We start from the raw sequence: 27,880 nt of genomic DNA on the forward strand, positions 1-27,880 counted from the left end.
AGTTGATCGTTTTGTAGCGTTTAACTCAAGTGAGTTTGTATTATGTCTTAATTTTTTCCTTTGTTTACACCCAGAAGGTATTCACTATACACTATGTCCAGTCAACAATTAGCCTTGGTGGCTTATAATATCAGTCAATTGATATGAGAAAGGTAAGCAACATTGATACCCAGTTGGTAGATTATAACATCAGTCAATTGATATGGGAATAATTATAAATTACTGAGAATGACGTTATGATACTCAGTTGGTAGATTATCTACATCGAACCTCATAATCTTTCCAAGCAAGGATTTTTTGTTTTAAGCCATGAGAACAGACAGGTGAAATATTAAATGTACCCTTAACAATACATGTTGAAAAGACAAATGTTTTTACCTATTTGTTGCAAACAAAAATACATAACAAGAAAGTAAAAAAACCCACACACATAAGAACAAGAATCCATGATACAACATTGTGATTCGGTTTGATAGAATTTCAACGTGCATGATATCAGTAGGGGCTCGGCACGCAACACCCAAATTCTTCTTGTTGATGATGTCATATGATGCTGAAGCTGTAGAACCTTCATCCATTGTATGAATCTCAGACATATTATCTAGCCAAATAAAAGAATTTGGATGGTTACTACCACTTGGACACCTATAAAATATTCGACCTGGATTTTTCCTAGTTCTTGAAGTCATTAGGATCATCCTTCCTTGCCTACAATAGCGCAATGAAGGCTGTTGTTCCATTCCAGTTGAAGTTTGATCTTCACAATAGTAACCACCCATCACTTCACCTATAAAACAAATTCAGTTGGTATATATCAAATAAAGAATATTTTAAATGGAGAATCTCTAGGCTGTAAGCTGAAAATATATTAAATAAAGTTTTTGATGTTCTATTTTCTTAATAGTTAAGAGCACATAGGACAACTTGCATGTTCTCTGTTTTCACAAGTAGGAGGAGCTATGAATTGTTTAGTGTAGCGACAAACTGGGACAGAGAAAAAGAAAACGTGTGATTTCAACTTTTAGTCAATAATCAAAAAGGAAGGAAGAAGCTGGGTGGAAAAGTGAGAAGGGTATCTCTGTGTGTTCACACTCCAACCTAGTTGAATTTCTCTTCTTGAAAGCGTGGGGGTGATGCTGTGAGAATGTCAAAGAAAGAGGCTTCTGTTTTGATCATCTATTTTAATATCAATCATGATTGGCCATCTCAGTGCATTGTTCACTTCATTGATCATATAGGTTTTTTTTTCATAACCCCCTTTCTCCACTCACTGATGGGCACTTCAACAGTTTTGGAGGCCATTGTATTGGAATTAAGCCTCTCAAGAAATGTCAATTGGGAGGTTTATAATTAAGAGATCTCTATCTTGTACTACACTTAATGATGTAAACGATAAGCTCTCAATTATTAGATTAAGACAGCTTCAAGTTCTGTTTAGTGGGTTCCCTCTTCACCATCAATACTAATTAACTTCTTCTTTCCTTGTATTTTGGGCAAATTAATAGATATTTAAACATAGGTTTAGGATCCTTTCAATCAACTACTTTAAGACAACAGTGGAGAGAATGTATCAAAATTCTTCATTTTTGACATTTGTATGTTGTATTAGCTAAGGTTTGTTATTGAACCACATTAGAATTTTGGTTTGTTATTGAACCACATTAGAATTTTCTATTGCTTAATTAGTCTAATCCTCTACCCGTCGCAAAGAAGATTAATATAAGTTCTAGATAGATGAATTCCTCTTCTGGCATCCTAATTGAATTAAGTTGGAAGGTATAAAAAGTTAAAACTTCATCAATAAAAACTCATTATTCTTCTTCTTCTTCTTCTCTAAATTTTAACTTAGAAGTTTAGATGGATGATTTTATCTTCTGGGTGACTTTGAATTGCTGAAGCTAATAATGCAATTATATGGTTTTTATTCCATAATCTTGTTGATTTGGCATCCTAATTCATATTTAATTACCAGAAACTTCTCATGTCCTATAAAATAAAGTTTTTGATGTTCTATTTTCTTAATAGTTAAGAGCACATAGGACAACTTGCATTTTCTCATGTCCTATAAAATAAATCTGAATGATTCCTATGACCGTATATAAATGGGCAAGACAAAGAAGGAGATGAATGACACGAAGAGATCTAGATCAAGTAGTACTTTGTCAAGTAAAATATATTATTGTGAAGTCAGCCATCAACAAATAGGATATATACATGCAAACCCACACAAAAAACTGGTCCTTAGACGTATCCAAACTATTCCTTCCACCAAGAAATATTGCAACTAAACCACATTCCTCATTCATTGTAGTTAATTTGTTGTAGTCATTCAAGTGTTAAATCTAGCTAGATGTCATGGCTTGTTGCAAACATTACTAGCAGTAGAAGTAAATTACTTGCAGCCATGAGATGGATTCTGCTGATGAAAAGTTGTGAAGCTACAGAAACAAAGGAGAAGAGCAGGGGAAATGAAATCCTAGCATATTTTCTGACCCTGACTCCATTTAGGAGACAGGTCGTATTTTCCTAGTCATAAGAACTGGCCCCAGCAAGCTTAGATTAGTTCCACATCTAATCAAGTCTGTGAACCATAATGAGCCAACAGGAATCAACAGAAGTCAACAGAACTCATTAAATTGGATTTCTTAAACTTATGCAAGCAGGGGAATAAATTAAGTGTCCTAAAGACCATGTGCAGAAATGATGCTGTAGACAATTAAAAGGAAGAAGCAGAGGGTTTCTCTTCTTTTTGTGTGTCTAATTATTTATTTATTTTTTTTTTTTGGGTGGGGGGGGGGAGAGGAGGCAAGTTGGCTGCATTTGTAAGAAATTTAATTTTCATAGACACAACTGAAACAGATATAAAGATAGAAATTCACACCATATTGAACAAATTCACAGCACTCTATACATTTTGGTTTCGATAAGCAAAAACTGCTTAATTCAAAACAAAAATAGGAAATCAAAGAGAAGAAATGGACTAATTCATCTTCAAAACAGATCTGAAAAGAAAAAAACCATAACCAATATCGATATTCATGTAGAAGAAAGGTCTCCAGTCAGATCTTTGTACATTAATGTACACTACTTAAATCAGATACTCAATCAACATGGATACAGGTGGGAATAAAAAATCACAATTCAGATTGTCATCCCTACTCACAGGAGACTGATACAGATGGAGTTTTCTGCACACCATGGAGTTGATTTGACAAAACTGTCTTAGATTGACAGAGCTATATCCAAGCCAAGGATGGGCAAACCATAGTAATCTAACAAGGCAGAAGACAAAACAAAACAAAATGGAAAAGAAATCACAGAAGTTTGTAGCTGAAAAGCAGCAAATCAATGACATCTACTTTTAAATATGTGCTCTTTAATGGCTAGAGGTTCTCCGGATAATGGTTGATTGGTCCATGAAAGATGCAACCGCAAGCCAAAACCAAACAATGGATCGGATAACAGGACATTAGAGCTTAACAAAGAATAAATCATAGATTGCAGTGAAGGCATATAAGAGAGAGATGTTACCTTTTTGTAGAAATGGGTGTGAATGAAGCTTAGAAAAAAAAACCGATGGAGCTCAACAAAACACCAACGCTCGACGACGAAACGGAAGCCCTAGCAGAGACGAAGAGGTGTTGAGACAAGCTGAGCCCTCGAAGCTGGAGATCAACAAGCTGCTCGACGATGACGGAACGGAAGCCCTAGCAGAGACGAAGAGGTGTTGAGACAAGCTGAGCCCTCGAAGCTGGAGATCAACAAGCTGCTCGACGATGACGATGACGGAACGGAAGCCCTAGCAGAGACGAAGAGGTGTTGAGAAAATTTGAGCCCTCGAAGCTGGAGATCAACAAGCTGCTCGACAATGACGATGACGGAACGGAAGCCCTAGCAGAGACGAAGAGGTGTTGAGAAAATTTCACGATAAAAGTGATTCTGAAAGTGAGTCAATCGTATTTATACCCCAGCTTCGAAACGATGAGTCTATTTGGAGACCACCTCAAGAGGTGGTTTCCAGTGGATTTGATTTTTTAGGCAAAAACGTGGATCCGAGCTGATTCATGATCCCCTTAGAATCAGACTCATTTTAAACCAAACACGTTTTTTTGTTGGACTCATGATTCCCTGGAATCTAATTCCAGGGAATTGCGGAACCAAACGCCACCTAAAGGTCCCATCATGCATGCTCTTATAACATGTTTTTTTTTAGGAGCTTAATAATCCTGAATTCAATTGGTTACATGCCATCATAGTAGTTTTTGCATATGACTCTCTTTATGTGAAACAAAAAGCAAGGATATTTTAGCTGTGAAAAAATAGTCATCATTGAACATTGACAAAACTAGATGTAACATGCATGGAGTTGTGCATTAACGTCTGTTGGCTACATTTGTGCACAAAGATACATTAGCATTACACATAAGAATGTCCGCACACATTAGCATAGTATGCAGTTATGTTCCATAGTTTCGTTTATTAAGTGGATTTATTTGGAGCAGAGATGGTGTGAGTGAAGGGCAATTTTATCAAGTTCTACTTTATGAGTTAGATGCAATTCGAAAGGTACATTACTTGTCCTTCCAACCTCAATAACTGAAGCTCAACTAGAATTTCTGTGAAACTAAAGTTGATCCACAAACAGGCTTGTGCCTCTCTGGACCCAAACTACCAACCTCCTGTGACTTTCATTGTTGTTTAAAAAAGACATCACACAAGACTATTTGCTAATAACCACAAGACCGAAGCAGCACAGACAAGAGTGGGAATTTTCTACCTAGTAAAAGTTGCACTTCCTTATGAATAAAAACTGTTTCAAGAACCACGAAGTAAGAAATGCAACGGCTATGGTTCAAGAACCGAAGAGGGATTTGAGGGTTTCTTCTTTCTTCTGCTTCAAGATTCTTCTTCTCCTTCGATCGAAAACTGGGAGCCCCAACCTGCGACTGAATATTATTAAACTCAAACATCGTTGAAAATCCTCCACTAAGGCACAAAACCACACCTTCGAAGAATTGCACTTCCGTATGAATCCTATCAAATGTAAAAGCATAGACAAAAGAGATTGGGAGAGATGATGGATACCTGAATTTGAAGGATATCGCCTAGAACAAGAGGATTCGAGGTTGACCTAGAACAAGAGTTGGGGCTTTTGATTTTGAAATGAAACACGAGTTCAACTAGTCTTCTCCTCTGCTTCTTCTCCTTCCAATGACAGACAGATCTTCTCGAGCTTCTCCAAGATGCGATCAACATTCGTGTTTAGAGTTCGTTCTCAAGATGAGCAAGGGTTGCTGTTTTTCTTCTTCTCCAGATTTTCAGATCAGACCTCCAAATCGTAAAATGAGTTGGGCGGGGTGAAAGCCATGGGTTTTGGGTTGTTTTCAAGACATTTTGAAAAGAAAAATCTAATAGTATATACGTATTTTGTTTAAAACGTATTAACCATTTGGTATGAAATACCAATACTTCACTTACCCAATATCACTCAAACCGCCCAACTCGGATCGCTGGTTTGTCATTGGACTGAACCGTCAGCAAAAACCAAGCATTAAAAGTTGTTTTATCTTATTTTAATGGAAGGATGAAGCCAGCCATCCGATTGGCTTGACCGTCATGCGCATTAATTGCACATGATAGTAGCAAAATTGTAATTTCAGAGTCCATGCATTGACTTTAACTGAAAGGTGATATCATGAGAAAGGATATTCCACCTAACACAGAATTTCTTCCCGATCATCGATTGCATCAACAAATATGCAAAAAAAAAGGGGTGGGCAAGGGCCTTTATTACAACTATGATGAATTAGTCATGCCTGGAGATTGATACAAGAAATTGTTCTTTATTGAAGGTTGTTACGAAAAAGGGGTACATGTGGCAAGTAAGTTTCATAAACAGAAAAAGGGGTAGAGAACTTCCCTATACATTTTGAGACCAGCTCAACTTATAATTCAAGACATAAACCAGTACTAAAGAGAAAGGGTAGAGAAGATATGCCACCAAACATGTCCAAAGGGGGAAGGTGTGACGAAAACTCGCAAGAAGACCCATCACCGTGCAAACGATGAACACAACTAGCACTTCGGCAGAGAAGTTCCATGTCAAGCCCCGAGCATAAATGATTGTTAGAAATACAGATAAGCCTATGAGATTGTTCATGAAGATATCACCGTAAATCTGCACAAGCAACTCCAAAATTAGCTACACACTGATGACAGACTCCTTTTAATTATCAGCTAAGGAAACAAAATTGAAACAAAATAAGTAATGGAGATCAAGAAAATAACTGAACTACACATTGTATCCTATATATGTGAACATGAATTAAACGCTGTTCTGTTGATAAGATTGTTTAAGGGAACCACATAACTTGTTCTAGCCATGATAGATAGAAGATGACCTTCCTATTGTAAGTGAATTTGAAGAAGCTTACCTCAGAAAATGTTAAAGAACAAGTTCTTGGAATCTTGCGGCTAGCAGTGCTAATTGCATATAGTGCTTCTCTTGAGTTAGTAGCCAAAGGGACCACTACAAATGCAACGAAAAAAGGAGGGATATTTGCAGCAGTTGAGAAGCCTTGAACTGCGTCGACAAGAGGCTCTGAAAGCACAGCTAAGATGATCATTCCAAATAACAATTGTAATACAGCTTTCATCAAAGTCCATGTTTTGTTTTTATCCAGTAACTCATCATTTTCAACTTCATGCCAAACTTCCTGCAGTCATTCAGAGGATCTCATAATTACGTTGAAGTTGAAGAGGATGTAGCAAACATTGATTTTGTGTCTAATCACCTGGTAAGCTTTGTCATCTTCAAGATCTTCTGGGGCTGAGTACTTGTCTGCAACCATATTCCTAGCAACTTCCATCATTTTTTCAAGTCCATTTATGAACTCTTTTTCATCAATCATATGATCACCATCTGCATCAAATTCCCGAATTAGTTTCTCTATTGATTTCTTAGTGTCCACATCTCCAACATTAAGTCCTTTAAGCACTTCTTGAAATTCATTGATTGATATTGCCTTGTCATTGTCTTGGTCGATAGCCCGAATTAACCTGTACTTAAGAGAAAAAATTGATCGAACAATGTAGTATGAAATTTCAAATATGGCAAAGAGTGCCATACTGAATAACATGCTTACCGTCTTATAGCAGACACATTAGGTGCACCATTTCTGGTGAGGAGGTTTCCTACGGCATTGTTTTGCATATGTGTCAAAATATCTCTCAGTAGATATATCTGCTTCACATATTCTAGTTTCCTCATTTGAATCCAGGGTGTGATTTCCTGTGACAAAATTCAAAATGGAAATGTGGTGTATATAACAAATAAGCATATGGACACACCCTTGTGACCATGTCAATACCCAAAAACTCCTCTTGATTTATGCAGTTTTCAGGGAAATATGTTGTAATTTGCACATATAAATTAGATTCATTTGAAATTTGGTCCACTGACAATGATGTGCACAAAATATCAACCAGAATTGGAGATATTTGATAGATAGGTGATGGTGTGATGAAAGGTTGCTCCCTTAAGCATAGTATTACAGCAGAACTTGTAAAACACCAATTGTGCTAAAACTTTCTAAAAAGGATTGGAATACTTGATACCTGATAGATGAAGTAGGAAAGGAGGAATAGAATGCAGGTAATAAGAGCAACCAATATCACAGTATCTCCAGAGCAAATAGGCTTGAAAATTTCAGGTAGTTGCACAATAATAAACGGGACCATAGATAGAACCATGATAGCCGCTAGTTTACTTGTTTCCCTATCAGTAGTAACACCAGATCCTGCAGAACAGAAATTTGTCAATTATTTATTTATTCATTGGTAAAAAAAGATTATTGGATCCGACTACTAGGTTTTAACCATTCATCTTGTAAGCAAGGTTTAAAGTATCCCACGATACAATAACGTACTAGCTGATACATACCCATATTGGATACATCCGATACAATAAATATCAACATGTCTCTATTGGGTTGCATTAAAATACATTGGCCAGTAAGATACAATACTCGATACAAGATGATATGTCTCCTAAGTTCACCTGAATGATATGATACTTGATATCAATGCTTTAAACCTTGCTTTTAAGGAAAAGTTTAGTAGAAAGATGAAATTTCGAAAAACAATCATGTTGACCAGATGTAATCCAAAGGTACAACGATATTTTAAGCTCACCCTTTCCATGATCATTATTGGTTCAAAAGACTGGAGGGAGAGGAAACATACTTGTCAAAAAGGATCTGATCGGTCTTCTAATCTGTGTGTCTTGAGAAGATGAAACCTCTGACTCAATAGAAGTAGAACAGGAAGTTTTATCATTTCTGGCCACAAGAATGCAAGTTCCCCATATTAAAGTCAAAAGGGTGATTGTTGAACCAGCCAGCAAGCCCACTCCGGTGAATACTCGTTCCTGAGCCTCCTCTTTATCCTTAAAAAGCCCAGAGACTGTTAACCATTAAAAAAAAACCTTCTTCTTCATGATCATCATACTATTCATATTGTTGGACAAATTAAGTTAAACTACAAGAAGAGTACTTACATAGAATGACAGTGGCCTCAGGTAGAACACCAAAAATGTGGAAGAGGCTAGAACCATACCAGTCATTGCCAATGATCTTGTACAGCAATTCTCTGCCACTAGTGACATGATTCTCACCTATGAAGAGCATGTATCCATAGAGTGCAACAAGGAACAAGCCTGTTTCAACAGTATCCGTGCAGGGAAGGAAGCTGAATAATCTGTCACATGGTTCATCATCAGAATGATTGTAAAGGTTCCTCATAAGTAGGAGAGGAGATGGATGGGATTGATGATCATCAATGCCATCAGAAACTAGTTGGTCATCTGAGAAGGAAGTAAAGTTAAGTACAAGAGCACGGCTTTGTCCCTCTTGTACAAACAGTGCTACTAGTAAAATAAGACAGGCAACAACATAACAGAACATTTTGGCTTTTGCCATCTTCCTCCAATTTCAGCAGCAGCAGCTCCTCTTATGCTATGAATCAGGGACTTATGTCACAGAGAGGAGGCAAACAGAACTATTACTGTTTGGTGTTTCTTTAAGAAGAACCAACAAATCCTAAAACTCCCGGAAGTTGAGATCTGGAGATAAAAGAGGATGTCTTATTGAAACCCACAACCGACAGGTTGGGATTAGCGCAATATAACAGTTGCACCAAGGTTCCCCCAATACAAATCAATATATAATACCTAGTCAAAGTCTGCAAATTTTATTCTTCAATCTTAAATGAGATCTGTATTTTTAAATTTAAATATTTTAATGTGTGATATATTAGTTTTTCCAATTCCTTGTTATGTTGAACTACTTCTTGAATCTGTGCAGCATAAAGTTTAACAAAAAAGAAATGGGAAGTACACCAATTATTAAGCTGACTACCTGTAATGATGCATTATATACTAAAGTTTAAACTACTAAGACTAATTAATCAAAGGAGTCATTGCTATTAATATTTAATTAAGGAGAAAAAGACAAATTACATGAATTACATGAAGACAGCCACGCACAGCTCGACAATCCAATTGGTTCGAAAATGAATTAGGGCAATTACAATCATTCCCAATATTACCCAAAATCGCTTACCCTTAACTTCTTTTCTTGATTCCCCAGGAAATACAGCTTTCCTTCTTAGCTGGTATTGTAAACTGCCCAAAAAGCACTGGTTACCATCTCCTCTCCTCCTGTGTTCCTTCACCAACAACCCAGGCCGACCCAACCTCTGCATCTCGGTCCACCCTCTCTGCATGACCTTTTCAGAATGCCCGCCAATCTCCCATTCACACAAGCCCGACCCACATATTACCCACCGGTACTGGGAAGCATATGAAGAAAAAGGAGTTGAATCTGAAATCCTGAAACAGAAAGCAGAACGCGATGTTTTGGAACAAAGGGCAATGAAGTTTGAAACAGTAAACATATTGAAACAGGCAATGTGTATGAGCGGCAGTAGACATGTATACAATATTAAAAGTAACTGATTTTGAACATTTAAGAACAGAGTCTTCAAAATAGATTTTTGGTTTCAATATTAGGAAGCTAAATTCCATTCCAGAAGGATTGGAATATAGAATTAAGGAAGCTATGTTTCTATAGAATTAATGGAGCTCGTTTCAGTATTACAATTCGAAAGAGCGAGTAATCGCAGATACCCTGCACGTTAACCGAGGCGAATGATTGTGAACTGAAAAGGGGAAGAAGGTGCAAAAGAAAGAACAAAAAAATCCAAAGAGCAGAAAGAGGGCTCACTAGGAGAGCAAAGGACAGAGCTAGAATCATCCTATTGACTGGCAAATGTTTGAGGGCTGGAGCTGCCTCACAGGTAATCTGTCAAAAAATCGCGACGTCGGTGACTGGAATCAATCCATCTGGTCCAGGTCTCTGTTCTAACAAATCATCCCTCTTCTACTCTTGAAGTATAGATTTCGATTCCTGCAACATTGCTTCCAATAATCCACCGTTGCTCCGCGCGGCGAAGGGATGTTATACTCATTTGCGGAGTTCAACCAAGCAGTAGAAGCACTTCCACCGGCTGGGGCAGTAGCCTCCATTTGTTGGAAATTTAAATTGAAGGTTTAGAGCATGGAACTTAAGCCGAAATTCGAAATGAGGTGATTTCGCCCGGGCGAAACGATACCCGAAACGATATCCCTCATATATTGGCGATATCTCGACGATTTCTAGCCCAACTGGCTATATATCACAAGTTCCGCAATAATTACCGAAATTGGTGAGAATTTCGGTGATATAAGGGGGTTCGCTGGGATTTTTTGGGAATTATCATTTGATTTATCTGATTTTCTCTCTCCTCACCCAAACCATTCAGAGCTTCTCTCACCTAGTTCTAGGTGTTTTGGCCATATTTTCGTCCGATCTTCGACATAAAACCGCAATACTCACTTAATTCTTGACGGATATAGCATTATTTAAGACGATCAAGTGAAATTTCACACCGATCTGGGTGTTTTTCATCTAAGAGGTAAACTGTTCTTCTCTAAACTTTTTTTTTTTTAAATGCATGCTATAATGTTGTTGGATGGGTATGAAATTTTTTTTTTAAATGCATGCCATAATGTTGTTGGATGGATATTAAATTAATATATGTTGAATACAAGTAGGCGATTTACAAACTCATGGAGTCGGGAATTTTCTTTCGCTAAGTAATTTATTTATTTATTTTCGGGACCCAAAAATTATATTTTTCTACATTTTAAATGCTTGCCTTTTGCTTAATATATGTGTTGTATCGTGATTGAAAAAATATATGTGGATCTCCATGGGTCGATCTACAAACTCACTGAGTCGGAATATTTTTCGACCCAATAAATAATTATTTGATTTTTTAAAATTTATTAAAATATGAATATAAAATATAAATAATTATGAAAAAAGAGAAAAAAAATTTTAGGAATAAATAAGGGAAATGATTTTGAAAATTAGAGAAAATTATAGAATACCTATATAATTATTTTCAAGTGCTTCTCGTGTGGTTTCATTGTCGGTTTTGATATGGTAACCTTTTCTTTTGTTGAAAAAAATTTAAATATTGTTTAAAATATTATATTGGTATTGTTTAATTGTTTATGAAATCATTTTTGTTGTAACAGTTATCATGTCTAGCACTAGGAGAGGAGCAGGTTCATAGGGCCAGGGACAGGGACAGACACAGGGAGCGGGGCTTGCAGGGAGGGGGAGGGCTGATCCTGCATGGTAGTATTGTGTTGCAATTGATGGCAACAAAAGTAAAACAAAATGCAACTTCTGTGGTAAGGAGTTGAACTCAGGTGGCATATGTAGGTTTAAGGCTCACATCACTGGTAGTTCAAAGGATGTGACCACTTGCACTGAGGCGAATATGGATATCGTGAAGGCAGTTAGAGAGATGGAGAAAGACAAGGGGAAGAAGAAACATGAGAGGAGAAGGGTAAATGATGCATTGGATGAGACGGTGCGAGCACCATCATTTTACAGAGTTGATTCAAATTCTGATTAGGAGGTTGATTTGAGAGAGCAGGAGGAGAGGGACATTAGACGGGCGATGGCTGAGAGTAGAGCGATGCAGTACCAGGAGGAGGAGAGGGCCAGAGCTAGATTTACAGGAGTTGGTACCTTTAGGCCTGTCACATCCCCCCAGCCAGTACCCTAACTGGTATACCTGGGTGTGTGATCCACAGCCCCGAAAATCAAGTATCGAGGAAATCATCCTCCCACATATGCAATAACATAATCATGAACAAAAAATAATCAATTTTTTAATATTATAAACAAAAGATCTAAATCAGGAAATGAATATTAGTATAATCAGAGTGCGAAAAATGATACCAAATGTAGGCACATAAAAAAGTAGAGTGAGGCCGAATCTCACTCCACAGTTATGGCGGAATGTACCACGTAAGTCTAAAAAGAATTACAACTATTTCTAAAGGAAAGTAAGGAAAATAAAGTCAAACTAAACTACGAGTTTTCTATTCTATAGATGACATCTTCAAAATAGTGGACTTCATCAATCCAATACAGATGTTCCAATTCTACGTTATGTCTAAACGTAGTACGCAACTTGATCGCTCAAGGGATCATCAGTGTGATCTTCATTGTTGCTAGTACCTTGCGTGTAGTACGCTTCATCGTATTATCCTTCATAATAGTCAATACCTGTAGAATAATCTAACAAAAAGATTGCACAAAAAGGAGTGAGTTCGAATGAACTTAGCAAGGCAAGTTAACTCATAACAACATAAATAACATACAGCAGAACATAACAAGATGCAATGCAATATGAAATAGATAATCTATGTATGCATCTAAACTCTATGTATGCTGGTCTCTATTTGCAGACATGCTTTAAGTCATAGCACCGTACTTCTTTGGGTAGGTCTCAGTCACTCGGCTCCGGCATCACTCGGGACATTCCATGGCTGGGGTTTAGGTTACCGCTCTCTCACATCACCTAGCCCAATGCAAGTCATCTACTCAGTCACATCAACTCAGTTCCAGATACGTCCATTCCTCCCCTCTTGGGATCCTTTCCGGTATCCTTCACACTAGAGTCCTCATAGTCCCTGACTATGGACTCATCAACCCTATTGGTTATCCACATATGGTAAACGGAAAGTTCTCATGTCCCCTCATGGGTTGGTTACCGGTATTGAGTGCCCATGAGCCCAAGTCTAGCCATATGCAACCCTCCCAGTAAATGGCCCCCACAATGTGATTCCTGTCCTCTACGGGTTGGTTACCGGTCTTGAGTGCCCATAAATCCCCATTGCTACCACGGGTCGTTCGGTCTCAATACCCTTCCGAATCGGGTCTGATATAACGGGGACATCCTAGCCAAACACTTCTAGACAGTCCTAGGTATGACAACCAATGGTCCAGGAAGGTGTCAATGGGCAACCCCAGAAATATCCCATACTATTTCTGTTGATGTCCAAGGACAGAAGTGTCAAAAGGACACCTCTCAATCCCAAACCATACTTAATCAAACACATTCTCAGATCAGTCATGACATACAAAAACAACACCTCATCATACAAAAGAGAATGTAAAAGCATAATCCAATCATTAAACAATATGTAGTAATAAGCATTTCATATAAGCTTGAATGATGAAAAAGAAAACATAAGTGAAGTGCTACTGTACTTACAGTAGTACATCATAAGTATAAAATACAATAACAGTAGTTAAACTCAGAGTTTCTTAAATTAGAAACCAAAGTATACGCGATCTATGTTATTATGAAATAATTGTCCTTACCTTAATTATCGTTGTAGATAATCCAAAGATTAAAGAGAGAGGTTCCAAACTTAGCAATTAAACCCCTAACAATCATAGATACAACATTAGGAAAGAAGCCTAAAAGATTAGAGAGCAAACGAATCAAACAGAGCTAAAAACAGAGCTTCTGACTGCATTGGTCGATCGATTGGTCTACTGACCCAGTCGACCAATCCGTTGACCAACAGAGTCAGTACGAAGCAAATTCGAGAAAATTGATCCGAAACTCAATCTACAGGGTTCAGAACTTCACGAAACTTGGAGGAAAACTTTAGGATAGTATTCTAACACTAAGGGAGTAAAGATTGGGCACTAATAATGATTAAAAACACTACCTTCAATTTAAAATTATGGTTTCCCCAATTGGGAGAAAACCCTAGAATTCGATGAAAAATATACTATGAAAATCACAGAAAAGACTAGGGATGATTTAGATCTCATCCAAGAAAAGGTAATTAGAATAATTACAAGTATGTCATGAAAATTAGATTTGGTCGGCTAAGAAATTAGATCCATAAGAAGAACTAGGGTTTCAAAGGATCTTACAAGAATTAGGGTTGAGATCTTTATGCTGATCATAAACCCTAAAGAAAAGAATGAGATCATGGAAGAGATGGTTTAGATCTCATCCAAGAAAAGGTAATCAGAATAATTACAAGTATGTCATGAAAATTAGATTCGGTCGGCTAAGAAATTAGATCCATAAGAAGAACTAGGGTTTCAAAGGATCTTACAAGAATTAGGGTTGAGATCTCTATGCTGATCATAAACCCTAAAGAAAAGAATGAGATCATGGAAGAGATGGTTGCAAGAATGCAGCATCTTCTTCCCAATCTCAAACAAGAACAAGATTGAAGAATAAATCATGACATCGAAAATTTTACTAACCTTGAATTGATAGATCACAGATCTTGCAGAGAATTCTTCGAAATCACCGAAGAGAGTTTCAAACAAGTCTTCCCACGTTCTCAGAGTGTTTTGGAGGCAGATGATACTAAGAAACACGAAGTGTGTTTAAATAGAGAGTGAAAAACCCTAAAATTGGAGTTTCTCGGATTTAACACACTATTGGTCAAATGCTTGGTCGACTGGCCCAGTCGACCAATCAGGTCAGCAAGGTTCAAATAGGGAATTGAAGGATCAATTGGACACCAAACCTAAAGGGCTTTTACACACACATCAAGTGACATACCTAGGGTGTAGAAATGCCTTCGAACCAAGTCATATAATACTCCAAGTCTTTCAACTAATCTCATCTCAGTCAGGTGCAGTTTCCTTTCTAGTTCTGCACAGACTTCCAAGATTGGAACACCAACATCAACATCCATGGGTTCAGATTCATACTTCATATCTTCCACTGAGATGGCCCACAGTTGACTTCTTCCTTTACTCCGGGTCATCGGACCTATAAACAACATGGTTTTCAGGTCAAGGTTAGGGTTAGGATAGGGCTGGATTTCACAAGGAGGAGGAGAGGGCCAGAGCTAGATTTACAAGAGTTGGTACCTCTAGGCCTGTAGGGGCTGGAGAATTTGGATCAGGGGCTGGAGCATCTGGATCTAGGGACAGGGGTGGTATACGTGGTATGTTCAGCTGATCACAGAGTCAGAGGGTCCCTTCTACATCTGATGTACGGGGATCACGTCCACGTGACTATCCACAGAGGTCGGATCCTATCCTAGAGCAGGATCTTGATATTTTCAGAAATAAGGGGGCCAAGCAGCCCAAGATCACAGGTGCATGGAAAGGGATGGCGAATAAAGTAAAGAAGGCAGTGTCAAAGTGGATGTACTACAGTTCGATTCTAGCACATACAGCACAAGGTCCTTATTACAGTAATATGGTTGACACAATTGCAAAGGCAGGTCCTCGATATCGTGGTCCTACCCCTAACGAGGTGTTGACCACCTTCCTGGCTGAGGAGAAGGAGGAGCTTCAGGAGTACATCAGTAGTTTGAGAATATTTTGGGAGACATATGGATGCACCATTATGTGTGATGGATGGACCGGTTCGACAAGAAAGTCTATCATTAATTTTATGGTGTATTGTGATCGAAAGACTGTGTTTTTAAAATCTGTGGATGCTAGTAGGCATACAAAAGACCACAGGTATATTATTGGACTTTTGTAGGATGTGATTGATAAAGTTGGGAAGGAGAATGTGGTGCAAATTGTCACTGACAATGGCTCCAACTTCAAGAAAGCCGGTGAGGTACTAATGAATACAGCTAGATATAACCTATATTGGACACCCTGCGCAGCTCATTGTATCGACCTCATGTTAAAGGACATCGCAAGATCAATATTATCCAGAGCATAGTGGAGAGGGCCAGGCAGGTAACAAATTTCATCTACAATCATATTATTGCTCTGCATATGATGAGGCAAGCATGCGGTGGTGAGCTAGTGCGACCTGGTCCTACGAGATTCGCCACGAATTTCGTCGCCCTCAGTAGTATTCAGGAATGGAAGGCGGGCTTGAGATCCACGTTTTCATCAGAGGAGTTGTTCTCATGGGTTGGATCAAAGTAAGGTTTTTTTTTTTATTTTTTATTTTTAATCTCTAGTCTCTACTATTTGATTTAACAAGTTGTTAACTTCTTATACATTTATACTATGAAATATAAATATATAGTATGTAGTATTTATTACTAACTTAATGTGTTTGTGATAATTCAGTACTAGTAGTGGGCGCACCGCACAGACGACAATCTCATCTAATGAGTTTTTGAGGAATGTGAGAATTGTGCTGGAGACCTTAGATCCTATAATAAAGGTCTTACGTATGGTTGATCCTCCCTTAGGGAGCCCACTATGCTGCACATATATGCAGCCCTGGAGCGAATGAAAGTAGCAATCCAAAGAGCTAACCCCAGAGGTTGCGTTACGTACTTGAACATTATTGATGCTAGATGGACCGCTCATCTAATGCATCCGATGCATAGGGCAGGTAAGTAATTAGTGTGGGTTACTACTTATAATTATTAATTTGTAACTTGTAGAAAATATTAATTCTTTGACTGTGAGTTTGTGAATTATGCAGCCTATTATCTCAATCCAAAATATCAGTACACTGAAAATTTGGGGTTGCGGTCAAACCTGCTCGGTGTCGTTATGGAGGTTATTGCGAAGTTAGAGCCAAACCCAATGGTCCAATCAAGTTGCCATATGGAAGTTAGAACTTAGAACTTGCTTTTTATTTGTGAAAGAATTTAGCTAACCATCAATACAAATTATTGCAGATAAAATACTATAGGGATGCACTGGAGACCTTTGGTTCAGTTGCTTCTGCTCAAAACCGACAAAATTATGATCCAGGTTAGAGGCATGATTACATTTTAAATATAAGTATATAATTATATAAGTAGGATTTTTGTTAAGCATTAAAGTATTAACTTAATTTATTTGTGATAATGCAGTTGAGTGGTGGGTTCAGTATGGGGGCGATGCAGAGAACCTCTGGAAAGTGGCAGTGAGGATCCTCTCCCAGACTTGCTCTGCCTCTGGGTGTGAGAGGAATTGGAGTACATTTGGGATGATTCACTCCCAGAGGAGGAATAGGTTGGGAAGTCAACGCCTGAATGACCTCGTGTATTGTCACTACAACATGAGGCTGAAGTTAGAGAATACCCGTGTATAGGCTAACACTGAGACAGACAGGGACATCCAGCTCAATGATATCTTCGAGCTCACTGCAGATGACCAACCTCCACTCATTGATTGGTTGTTGGACAGGGGCGAGCCAGTGTTAGACCATCCTGGAGGTAGGCCAGACCCAGTCATTGCTCAAGCTACAGGAGTTGATGTAGATGAGTACATGGCATCTCGAGAGGGGTAGGTACATCAGGCGGTTGCTGCCATGGAGGATGAGGATTGGATGGTGTAGCCTAGCACGTAGGAGGATGATCCAGATGACACCCTTGCTCCCAGTCCTAGTCATACTTGGAGGGATGATTGTAACACCCCCCATATTTCTAACCCGAGACCCGTATTTCAACTCCGAGAACCCGAAGGTCTAGTCGGGTGAACTTGTGGAGTATCCAGATTGAAGCCCATGATCCATACCCAGGACCCATGGATCTGGATCCTTTATCTGAAGAGCCTGCCTTGGTTGGAACTTGGAATTCTGGAAGTCAGGTGTTGTTCAGAGATGTCCGGAGTGAAGGTAAGATCTCCCTCATCTCTTATTTAGGGCTAGGTTGGCCTTGGGCATCAACCCCCTAGTAAAAGCACCCTTGTATGGAAAATTACATGGGGGCGGAGCGACCGGCCCAAGCTACTGCCCGGTCTGTTTTCGGGGATTTTGCCCTATTTTGCCCCCTGACTTCTATAAAAGGCAACCTCCGTCTAATTAACGAATACTTTATTCGTGGTTGCTTATTTGGAAGGTTAGATGGCTACGGGGAAGATCCGAAAGAGTCTCTGGAGTACTGACAGTGACTTGGAAGATCAGTTCCTTTCCTTCTCTGACTCTCTGGCGTGAGGTATTGAATTAACCCTTCGTTCTTTACTCTCTTTGTCCGTTAAATTAGTATTACCCTTTTTCCCTCGTCTTTGTGATTACCCCCTTGGATATTTTAACTCTCTTTTTAATCTACTTGAGATGGAATAACCGTAAAAGAAACCCTATTTCCGTGAGATGGTTAATCCAGTCAAAGGGAGGGTTATGGGTAATCTATTGATGGTAATGGTTAGTTTTCCCTCACCCTTTTGGCTTAGGGAGTGTTTGATTCGAGACTTAGGTCAAGATTACTCAAAATCCGGATTGAAATTGAGTAATCAGAAGCCTGAGTTTCGGATTGAAACTCACTGTTTTTGGGGCGGTCACTAGTGGCGGTCGCTCAACCTAAGCGACCGGCTGGTAAATAGTGACCAAATGGATTTTGGTTCTGATTCAAATTGATTCATGTGACTTATATATTCTAATAACCCTGTGTTTAGGTGTTTACTGTTTGAAAGAAAAGTCTTCTAATAGTTACTGGATTCCATTTTACGGACATTCCAATTATATGCAAGTAAGGACAATCTATCTTATCTATCTACATATACTTGAACATGTTAATCTGATAGTTGTTAGTCTTAATTTCTATTATTATATGCTGCTGTAGTTGTATTTAATTCTGATATACTACTGCTGTTTGCCTTGATTTCATAATTACCTGGTGAATTGTGAATGTTATATGATGATGGTAATTGGTATATGGTTCTAATAGTTGAGGTGTTCCTTTTGGGATATCTTGGCTAGGGATATCAGAAGGCTGTGGAATGGGACACACGCCTGCTGATGCCTTCAGCACTATCATGATTAATTGATGACATTATTACGATGAGTCTAGATTGCATGGCTAGATACCCCACATGCTACTACCCTTTAGGTAGGGGGATTGAAACCGAGTGACCCGTGATGACAGTTGTGAAATCCAGCCCAAACCTAGCCAGGACACCCTATCTATTTTGGGTGAAGAAATGTTAGTTTAATGTTACATCTTGAAGTTGGACCTTGATTTCAGTGTTCTGTCTCCTTCTTCTCTCTTTTCTTCTTCTTACTGTTCTATCTTGATGTTTTGATTGTGAGAAGGTGTTACACTTCTATAACTACCTATTCTCTAATCTCTTTATGTCTTAGAGTGAGCCCCCAATCAGTCTATCCATTCCTTGAAACCACATGGTGAATCTCCTCAATTCTTCATTGATTTTGATTGAGTTTTGGACAGCATGATCATTCTACTGTAGCTTCTTTTCTCATTAATGTTTAACATGTTTGATCTTAGCCTTTACTATTGTTCCAATGTGTTTCATCTCCTTGAATCAATTCCCCTTTCTTTCTAGCCATTTTAGCCTTCTATGTTGACCATTGATATAAGCATTCTAGTAAGTTTCTATTTTTGATTCCTCTCATTCTAGGATTAGTATTCTTTTGATTTTCTATTTAGTTATTCTTGCCTCTGATATGTTCTTGATATTCCATTAGAGAGAAGCCTTGTTCTCTCTAATTCTTCCCTTGAATCCATAGTGAGTTTGCTATGAGAACCATGTTGTTTCCAATTTAGAAACTCATGTTCCTAATTTATAAAGTACTGATTTTTGGACCATGGATGATGTCAAATTATGCTAGATAGTCTTATTATATTTGTGTGAAGTTCCCTTTCGAATTTCGGATCAATCGGACTTCAAACGAAGAAGTTATGACCAAAACAGTGCAATCTGTACCTTGCTGTCTCCATTGGTCGATCGATTGGTCGACTGGTCCAAAGAGACCAATCCAATCGACCAATGAGATCTGTTTTCCAGATTTAGGTCTTTCTTGCTCTATTTAAGTCCAATCTCGGGATTAGTTCGTCTCCCTCTCGCCTCCTAAGCCTCTGGAACGAGTTAGAACTCCATTCTAATCAATTTCCTTGCATCCTTGGTTGATCCCTCGCAAGAACTCAAGTAATCTTCTTCCTCTTGCATCAAAGGTATGTCTACACTCTCTTCTTCTTCTCCATCTCTGTTTTTCTTTCCTTTTTGGGCTGAGACAGTAGAGAAGATGCTGCATTCTCTGTTGCAAACATCTCTCTACTCATCCCTCATGATCTTCCTAAGGATTAATGGCTAATGCGATGATCTTAACCATGATCATTGCAACCTTTTAAAGGAATCATGATCTAAATCATGATCTTGTCTTTGTTCATCTTTTGATTCAAATTCTGATCTTCTTAGATCTGTTTTATTGATCATATTAGTAGTCAATCGCTGTGTTTTCTTTACAAGAGTTGTAACCTATCAATCTCTAGTTCATTCTTCTTGATCATACCATGCTTTCTCCAAGAACCATGACTAATACATTTATGGTAAGTTTTGTTTCCTTATTTAGATTCATGTTCTTCAGTCTTAGATCTATTTTTCTTGAAGATCTATGCATGCTTTTCATGATTTCTTTATCACGATCAATGATCCATCATTCTATCGTTCTTGTCCATGATTGTTACTATGAATTCTTCAAGAACCATGATTGATCTAATTATGGTAACTTTTGTTTCCTAATTTGTAACTTGAAGACTTGATTTGATTAGTGTTTTGAAGTCCTCTATATACTAGGATACTTTCATAGTAGTTTCCCCCTTGTTTGGTACCCTTTTGAACCACCAAATTTGGTTCTATATTCTAAAAACTCTGATTTTGAAGGCCACTGTCTCTATTGGTCGACTCATTGGTCGACTGAGACAGTAGACCAATCCAACCGACCAATGAGGACAGTAACCTCATATGTGGTCTGTTTTGGATGTTTTGATATCTTACCTTCTAGGTTTCTTTCCTAATATGATATATATACTTGTTTAGGACCTTCTTGCCAAGTTTGGGAAGATTCTCCTTGATCCTTGGAGATTCTCTTCAAGTTATATAAGGTAAGGATGGTTACTTCTATAATAGCATAGATTGTGTGATTTTAGTTTCTATATTAGAATCTTTTGGATTTGTTACCATAATTACATTCTTTTATGAATATATTACTGCTGCACTTACTTTAATTACAGTAGCTTTATTTACTTGCTTTCTTTAGTTTATGAATGTCTTTATTTGTTAACTGTATATGAGATGGATCTTATTATGGTATATTTTCTATATATTGTAAATGTGTATGATATGATTGATTTGTGATTGTGATTGATTAAGTATGGTTCGGGAAGGAGAGGTGTCCTTTTGACACTTCTGTCCTTGGACAACTACGGGAATATTATGGGATGTTTCCGGAGATGCCCTCTCGGACACCTTCCTAAACCGTTGGATGACATATTTAGGACTGTCTAGTAGTGTTTGGCTAGGATGTCCCGTTATGTCAGACCCTAATCGGAGGGGTATTGAGACCGAACGACCCGTGGTAGCAATGGGGATTCATGGGCGCTCAAGACCGGTAACCAACCCGTGAGAGGACAGGAATCACATTGTGGGGGCCATTTATTGGTAGGGTTGCATATGGATAGACTTGGGCTCACGGGCGCTCAAGACCGGTAACCAACCCGTGAGGGGACGTGAGAGCTTCCCGTTTACCATATGTGGATAACCAGTAGGGTTGATGAGTCCGTAGTCGGGGACTATGAGGACTCTAGTGTGAAGGATACCGGAAAGGATCGTCGGGGACGAGGAATGGACGTATCTGGATCTGACTTGATGTAACTAAGTAGAAGACTTGCATTTGGCTAGGCTTTACCCTGACATGCGCCGGTACTTAGACCAATGGTGATGTGAGAGAGTGGTGACCTATACCCCCAGCCATGGAATGTCCCGAGGGATGCCGGACCCATTACCAACTGATGATGAGTGATTGAGACCTTCCTAAAGAAGTACGGTGCTATGACTTAAAGCATGTCTGCCAATAGAGACCAGCATATGTAGAGTTAGATTCATACATTCATTGTTTGTCTCATACCACATTGCATATATGATTGTTTTGTAATCCTGCCATTTATGTTATTATGGATTTAACTGCCTTACTGGGTTTCTTTCGAAACTCACTCCTTTTGTACCATATATTTTGTTAGACTTCTCTACAGGTTTGAAATATGATGACGGTCCATATAAGGAAAGGCAAGGTGAAGAAGATGAAGACTGAAGATGAAGAAGAGCAGACTGAAGATGTGGATTAGATTTCTCTTGTTTCTTCTAGACTTATCTTTTACCTTACATGTATTAGCTTAGAGGTTTACTTAGATTTCGATCTACCTTCCGCATATGTTGTGGAGTATATTTCCGCTATACTCTACAGATGTCTTTTGATTTGGTATCTTGTTAATTCGCACTCTGATATTCTTAGTGATCCTTCTGAGATCCTTTCTTGACTTTTATTATAAATTACTTGAACATTATGATTTGTTCTTGCTTTTGATTATGTTATTGTGCTAAATGGATATGATCGTTCCTAAACTTGATCTTTTGGGCTGTGGATCACACTCTCGGGTATGCCAGTTAGGGTACCGGCTGGGAGGATGTGACAACAGTGATGTGACTTGGTGGTCCACTGTTAGTCATATAAAATGTAGGGTTGCATATGTTAGGGTTGGGCGCATGGATGTCCAAGGACCGGACCGGGTGTCGTGAGGAATCATGAGAGCATCTGTCCCAATAATATGTGGATGACCATAGGGTTAAGGAGTGGAGTTCAACAGAGGTAGCCAGTCCGTGAGGATTCTTACTCCTAGGTTGCGAAGGATACTGAACCGAGTTGGTTGGTGCCATAAGGGATGTATCTAGACTTCATGTAGACATGTGACCATTATGACCTTGCATTGGATTAGAAACCCCGACATGCGCCAGTACTCATTACCAATGGTCGTGGTGAGAGAGTGTTGACTTAACCCCGAACCATGGTTTGTGAGCCAGGTGTGGACTTTCCCTTTTTCCCTGGATCCCTACAAAGGTAACCAGTCCTTGCCGGATCAGAGTGATGAGACTTACCCAGAGGAGGGCTGGTGTTTATCTTAAAGCATGTCAACTGTTAGAGACTTGCATGGTTAGAAATCATAGTATTATTCATATTTTGCATTCATTCATATTACTTTTGTATCATGGCATTATTGGATGATGGATGAGACTTATGATTGTTTCTTACTGAGTTCTTTAAAACTCATTCCTTTATTCTTTGTATGTTTATAGCCTGCACAGAAGAAGGAATTATATCTGAAGATGGGCTGGTTTCCTATGAAGGAACCATCCCGTATGAAGAAGATGTGGCACCGCCAGTGGGAGATGGAAATAGCATGTGCGGGAGATCCTGCGGGTGCATGGAGTGCGCTTATCGCACCGGTTGATGGTCAGAGGCGAAAGGGTGTCAGGTAGTTCGCACAGAGACTGGAGAAGAATTGGAGGACCCCTCACCTTATTAAACTTGAGTCTAAGTTCATTGACTTAGAAAAGCAAACTGGAAAGAAACTGATATAAACACTTTTGAATTATTCCGCTGCCCTCATTTTTGTTTTATTCTTTATTCTTTATTTCTTTCCTTTGATATTGGAGTATTTTGGACTCCTGTAATTCATTTAATTCAGTTATTGAATATTCTTTGCTCTTGATTATCTTTATTTGTCTTAAATATTGATGACAGACTAAAACCTTGGATCTTGTGACGGATCGCACCCACGGGTTGTCGGGCGGGTAATCGAGACTGACGGGTGGGGTGTGACAATGATGATGACGACGGTGGTTGTAACAACCCCCGTATTTCTAACCCGAGATCCGTATTTCAGGTCTGAGAACCCGAAGGTCTAGTCGGGTAAATTTGTGGAGTGTCCAGATAGAAGTCCATGATCCATACCCTGAACCCATGGATCTGGATCCTTTGTCTGAAGAACCTGCCTTACTTGGTAGTTGGTCTTCTGGAAGACAAGTGTTGTTCGGTGATGTCCGGAATGAAGGTAAGATCCCCCCCCCATCTCTTCTTTAGGGCTAGGTTGTACTTGGATATCAACCCCCTAGCAAAAGCACCCTTGTATGGCAAAATACATGGGGGCGGTTGCTAGTGGCGGTCGATCAAACCAAGCGACCGCTTGGAGCGACCGCCCGGTCTGTTTTCGGAGTTCTTGCCCTATTTTGCCCCTTGACTTCTATAAAAGGTAACCCTCGTCCAAGTAACGAATATTTTATTCGTGGTTGCTAATTTTGGAGGTTAGACGGCTGCGGGGAAGTTTCGAAAGTGGGTCTGAAGTGCTGGCAGTGATCTGGAGATCAGTCCTTCCCTTTTTTCGGCTTTCTAAAGTGAGGTAATGAATTCACCCTTTATTCTTTATCCTCTTTGACTGCTATTTTAGTGTTAACCCATCCCATCATCATGGTGGTTACCCTCTTTGATCATTGTGACTCTCTTTCCAATCTATTTGAGGTGATTTATCCGAAAACAAAACCTTGCTTTCGTGAGAAGGATAATCTAGTCAAGGGGAGAGTTCTGAGTAACCCAATGATGGTAATTGCTAGGAATTCCTTCACCCATTGGCTTTGGGAGTATTAGATTTGAGACTTAGGCCATGATCACTCGAAATCTAGATTGAAAACGGGTGATCAGAAGCCTGAGTTTCGGATTGAAACTCTCTGTTTTTGGGGCGGTCACTAGTGGCGGTCGCTCAACTTAAGCGACCGGCTCGAGCGACCGGCTGGTAAATAGTGACCAAATGACTTTTGGTTATGATTCACTTTGATTCAATTAACTTATATAATATTGTAACACTGTGTTTAGGTATACTCTGTTTGAAAAGAAAGACTTGTAATAGTTAACGAATCTCTTTTTACGGACAGTTTATTTATATGCAGGTAAGGACAATCAATCCTATCTTTTGAATAGACTTGAACATGCTAGTCCAGTGTCTGTTAGAATTAGTATTTCTTTATATATGCTGTTGTATTCATGTCTTATATATTAATCTTGTTATATTACTGCTGTTTGTCTTGTTTACATATATACTTTGTTTATTATGAATGTTATGTATTGATGATGGTTAGTATATGGTTCTGATGGAAGAGGTATTCTTTTAGGATATCTTAGTTTGGGATATCAGAAGGCTGTGGAATGGGACACATGCCTGCTGATGTCTCCAGCACTGTCATGACTTTTTGATGACATTATTAGGTAGAGTCTAGAATTGCATGGCTAGGTACCCAAATGCTACTACCCTTTCGGTAAGGGGATTGAAACCGAGTGACCCGTGATGACAGTGATGTGACGTTGGTCCACGTTTAGTCATGTAAATGGTAGGGTTGCATATGTTAGGATTGGGCTCATGGACATCCAAGGAACGGACCGGGTGTCGTGAGGAGTCATGAGAGCATCCGCCCCAATAATATGTGGATGACCATAGGGTTAAGGAGTGGAGTCCAACAACGGTAGCCAGTCCGTGAGGATTCTCTCTCCTAGGTTGCGAAGGATACATAACCGAGTTGGTTGGTGCCATAGGGGATGTATCTGGACTTCATGTAGACATGTAACCAGTATGACCTTGCATTGGATTAGAAACCCCGACATGCGCCAGTACTCATTACCAATGGTCGTGGTGAGAGAGTGTTGACTTAACCCCAGTCATGGTTTGAGAGTCAGGTGTGGACTTTCCCTTTTTGCCCAGGATCCCTACAGAGGTAACCAGTCCTTGCCGGATCAGTGTGACTAGACTTCCCTAGAGGAGAGCTGGTGTATATCTTAAAGCATGTCAACTGTTGGAGACCTGCATAGTTAGAAATCATAGTATCATTCATACTTTGCATTCATTCATATTATTTGTGCATTTTGGCATTGTTGGATAATTGATGGAAATTATGATTGTTTCTTAATGAGTTCTTTAGAACTCACTCCTTTATTTTGTATATGTTTATTAGCCTGCACAGAAGAAGGAATTGTACAGGAAGATGGACTGGTTTCCTATGAAGGAACCATCCCGTATGAAGAGGATGTGGCACCGTTAGTGGGAAATGGAGATAGCCTGTGCGGGAGCTCCTGCGGGTGCATGGAGTGCGCTTATCGCACCTATTGATGGTCAGAGACGGAAGGTGGTTAGAAAGTTTGATCAGCAAATGGAGAAGAACTGGAGGACTCCTCACCTTAATAAACTTGAGTCTAAGTTTATAGCCTTAGAAAAGGAAATTGGAAAGAAATTGATATAACTCTTTTGTTTACTTCCGCTGAACTCGTATTCGTTTTATTTATTATTCTTTCCTTTTATTATTGTTATTGGAGTATTTGGACTCCTGTAATTCCTTTAATTCATTTATTGAACATTTTTGCTCTTGATTATCTTTATTTGTATTTAATATTGTTGATAGACTAAAACTGTGGATCCTATGACGGATCACCCCCACGGGTTTTCGGGCGGGTAACCGATACCGGCGGGTGGGGTGTGACAGAGTGGTATCAGAGCCGTGGTTTTACGAAGTCAATAATATTTGATACAAGTGTTAGATGAGCAATCTGAGTCATAGATCCAGAAGTGACTCAAAAGAACTAGAGTGAGTAATAGAACATCTTTCATTAGAAACAAACTAAGAAAGTAAGTGAATTCTCTTTTGCATAACTTACTATAAGACAACTGAAACATCTTCTCACATGTTAATTATCAAGAAAGTGCATAAGAGACAATAATATAAATGCAACAAACATAATTGTACTTCATTAATGAGATAAAGCTTTACATAATTTGGAGCGTACTCTACGCTTTACAAAATGATAGGAAATGAACATGTGCTGAATAAAAACTACAATAAACATATCTAAACCCTAAAGTCAGTACTGAATCAAAATGGATCAAAGTCTAAGTCTATCTACTACTGTGGTGGAGGTGGTGGTGCTAGTCTCATCTGGCAGAGCATATCAAGGCACTCTGCTATCTGGCCCCTCATCTCTACTTGCCCCTGCTCAAAGTGGTCCATCCGAGTGAACAGACCTCTAGCCCAAGGTGGTGCGACCTCTGAAGTACCCTACCTGGCATACCCGAGTGTGTGATCCACAGCCCCGAAGATCAAGTATCGAGGAAATCATCCTCTCACATATACAATAACATAATCTTAAACAGGAAATAATCAAGGTTTAAATATTATAAACAAAGATTTAAATCAAGAAATGAATAAATAATATAATCAGAGTGCGGAAAAATGATAGGAGATATCCATAGATATCAAAAGAAGTAGAGTGAGGCGGAAACTCACTCCACAGATACAACGGAAAGTAGTATGTAAGTCTAAAAGGAATAACAACTGAAACAATAGAAATAAGAAAATAACTAAACTTAAGAGTCTTTTATCCTATAGATGACATCTTCAAGATAGTGGACTTCGTCAATCCAACGGAGATGCTCCAACACCACGTTGCCCCTAATCGTAGTACGCAACTTGATCGCCTGAGGGATCATCAGAGTAATCTTGATTGTCGCCAACACCTTGCGTGTAGTACGCTTCATCGGCTTGCACTTCATTGTACTGTCCATCATAGTAGTCAGTACCTGTAGAATAATCTAACAAAACATTGTACAAAAAGGAATGAGTTTTGAAGAAACTCAGTAAGGCAATTAATCCATAACAACATAAATGGCATGATTTCAAAGCAAAGTAAAATGCTATAT

General features: G+C 38.9%; 2 protein-coding genes across 2 annotated transcripts; one reads left to right on the top strand and one right to left on the bottom strand.

Annotated features, from left to right (window-relative positions):
• Positions 1-5,823: 5,823 nt before the first annotated feature.
• LOC149011770 (sodium/calcium exchanger NCL2-like) lies at positions 5,824-9,166 on the bottom strand. The gene is made up of 7 exons (XM_089163051.1): positions 8,558-9,166; positions 8,245-8,463; positions 7,618-7,799; positions 7,146-7,291; positions 6,795-7,059; positions 6,435-6,716; positions 5,824-6,178 (listed from the first exon to the last, which is right to left on the bottom strand). Exons 1-7 carry the CDS (start codon positions 8,976-8,978, stop codon positions 5,921-5,923), a joined length of 1,773 nt encoding a protein of 590 aa, XP_089019177.1. The 5' UTR covers positions 8,979-9,166; the 3' UTR covers positions 5,824-5,920.
• A 6,392-nt stretch (positions 9,167-15,558) lies between these two features.
• LOC149011771 (uncharacterized) lies at positions 15,559-17,646 on the top strand. The gene is made up of 8 exons (XM_089162758.1): positions 15,559-15,917; positions 16,070-16,336; positions 16,488-16,591; positions 16,642-16,758; positions 16,852-16,928; positions 17,051-17,126; positions 17,228-17,426; positions 17,544-17,646. The coding sequence occupies exons 1-8, from the start codon at positions 15,559-15,561 to the stop codon at positions 17,644-17,646; spliced, it is 1,302 nt and encodes a 433-aa protein (XP_089018884.1).
• Positions 17,647-27,880: the final 10,234 nt, after the last annotated feature.

This window comes from Hakea prostrata, chromosome 7 (genome assembly GCF_041222555.1).
Source record: "Hakea prostrata isolate BN-2017 chromosome 7, UWA_Hpros_2, whole genome shotgun sequence".
Classification (NCBI taxonomy): Eukaryota; Viridiplantae; Streptophyta; class Magnoliopsida; order Proteales; family Proteaceae; genus Hakea; species Hakea prostrata.

Coding starts and splice junctions, on each gene's coding strand:
- LOC149011770 (XM_089163051.1), bottom strand. CDS start 8,978: ATGGCAAAAGCCAAAATGTTCTGTTATGTTGTTGCCTGTCTTATTTTA. Junction 8,464..8,557: donor TGAGGCCACTGTCATTCTAT/GTAAGTACTCTT, acceptor AATGGTTAACAG/TCTCTGGGCTTTTTAAGGAT. Junction 6,179..6,434: donor GTTCTTTAACATTTTCTGAG/GTAAGCTTCTTC, acceptor TTGCTTGTGCAG/ATTTACGGTGATATCTTCAT.
- LOC149011771 (XM_089162758.1), top strand. CDS start 15,559: ATGGCGAATAAAGTAAAGAAGGCAGTGTCAAAGTGGATGTACTACAGT. Junction 15,918..16,069: donor AGGCATACAAAAGACCACAG/GTATATTATTGG, acceptor CACCCTGCGCAG/CTCATTGTATCGACCTCATG. Junction 17,427..17,543: donor CACTACAACATGAGGCTGAA/GTTAGAGAATAC, acceptor GTTGTTGGACAG/GGGCGAGCCAGTGTTAGACC.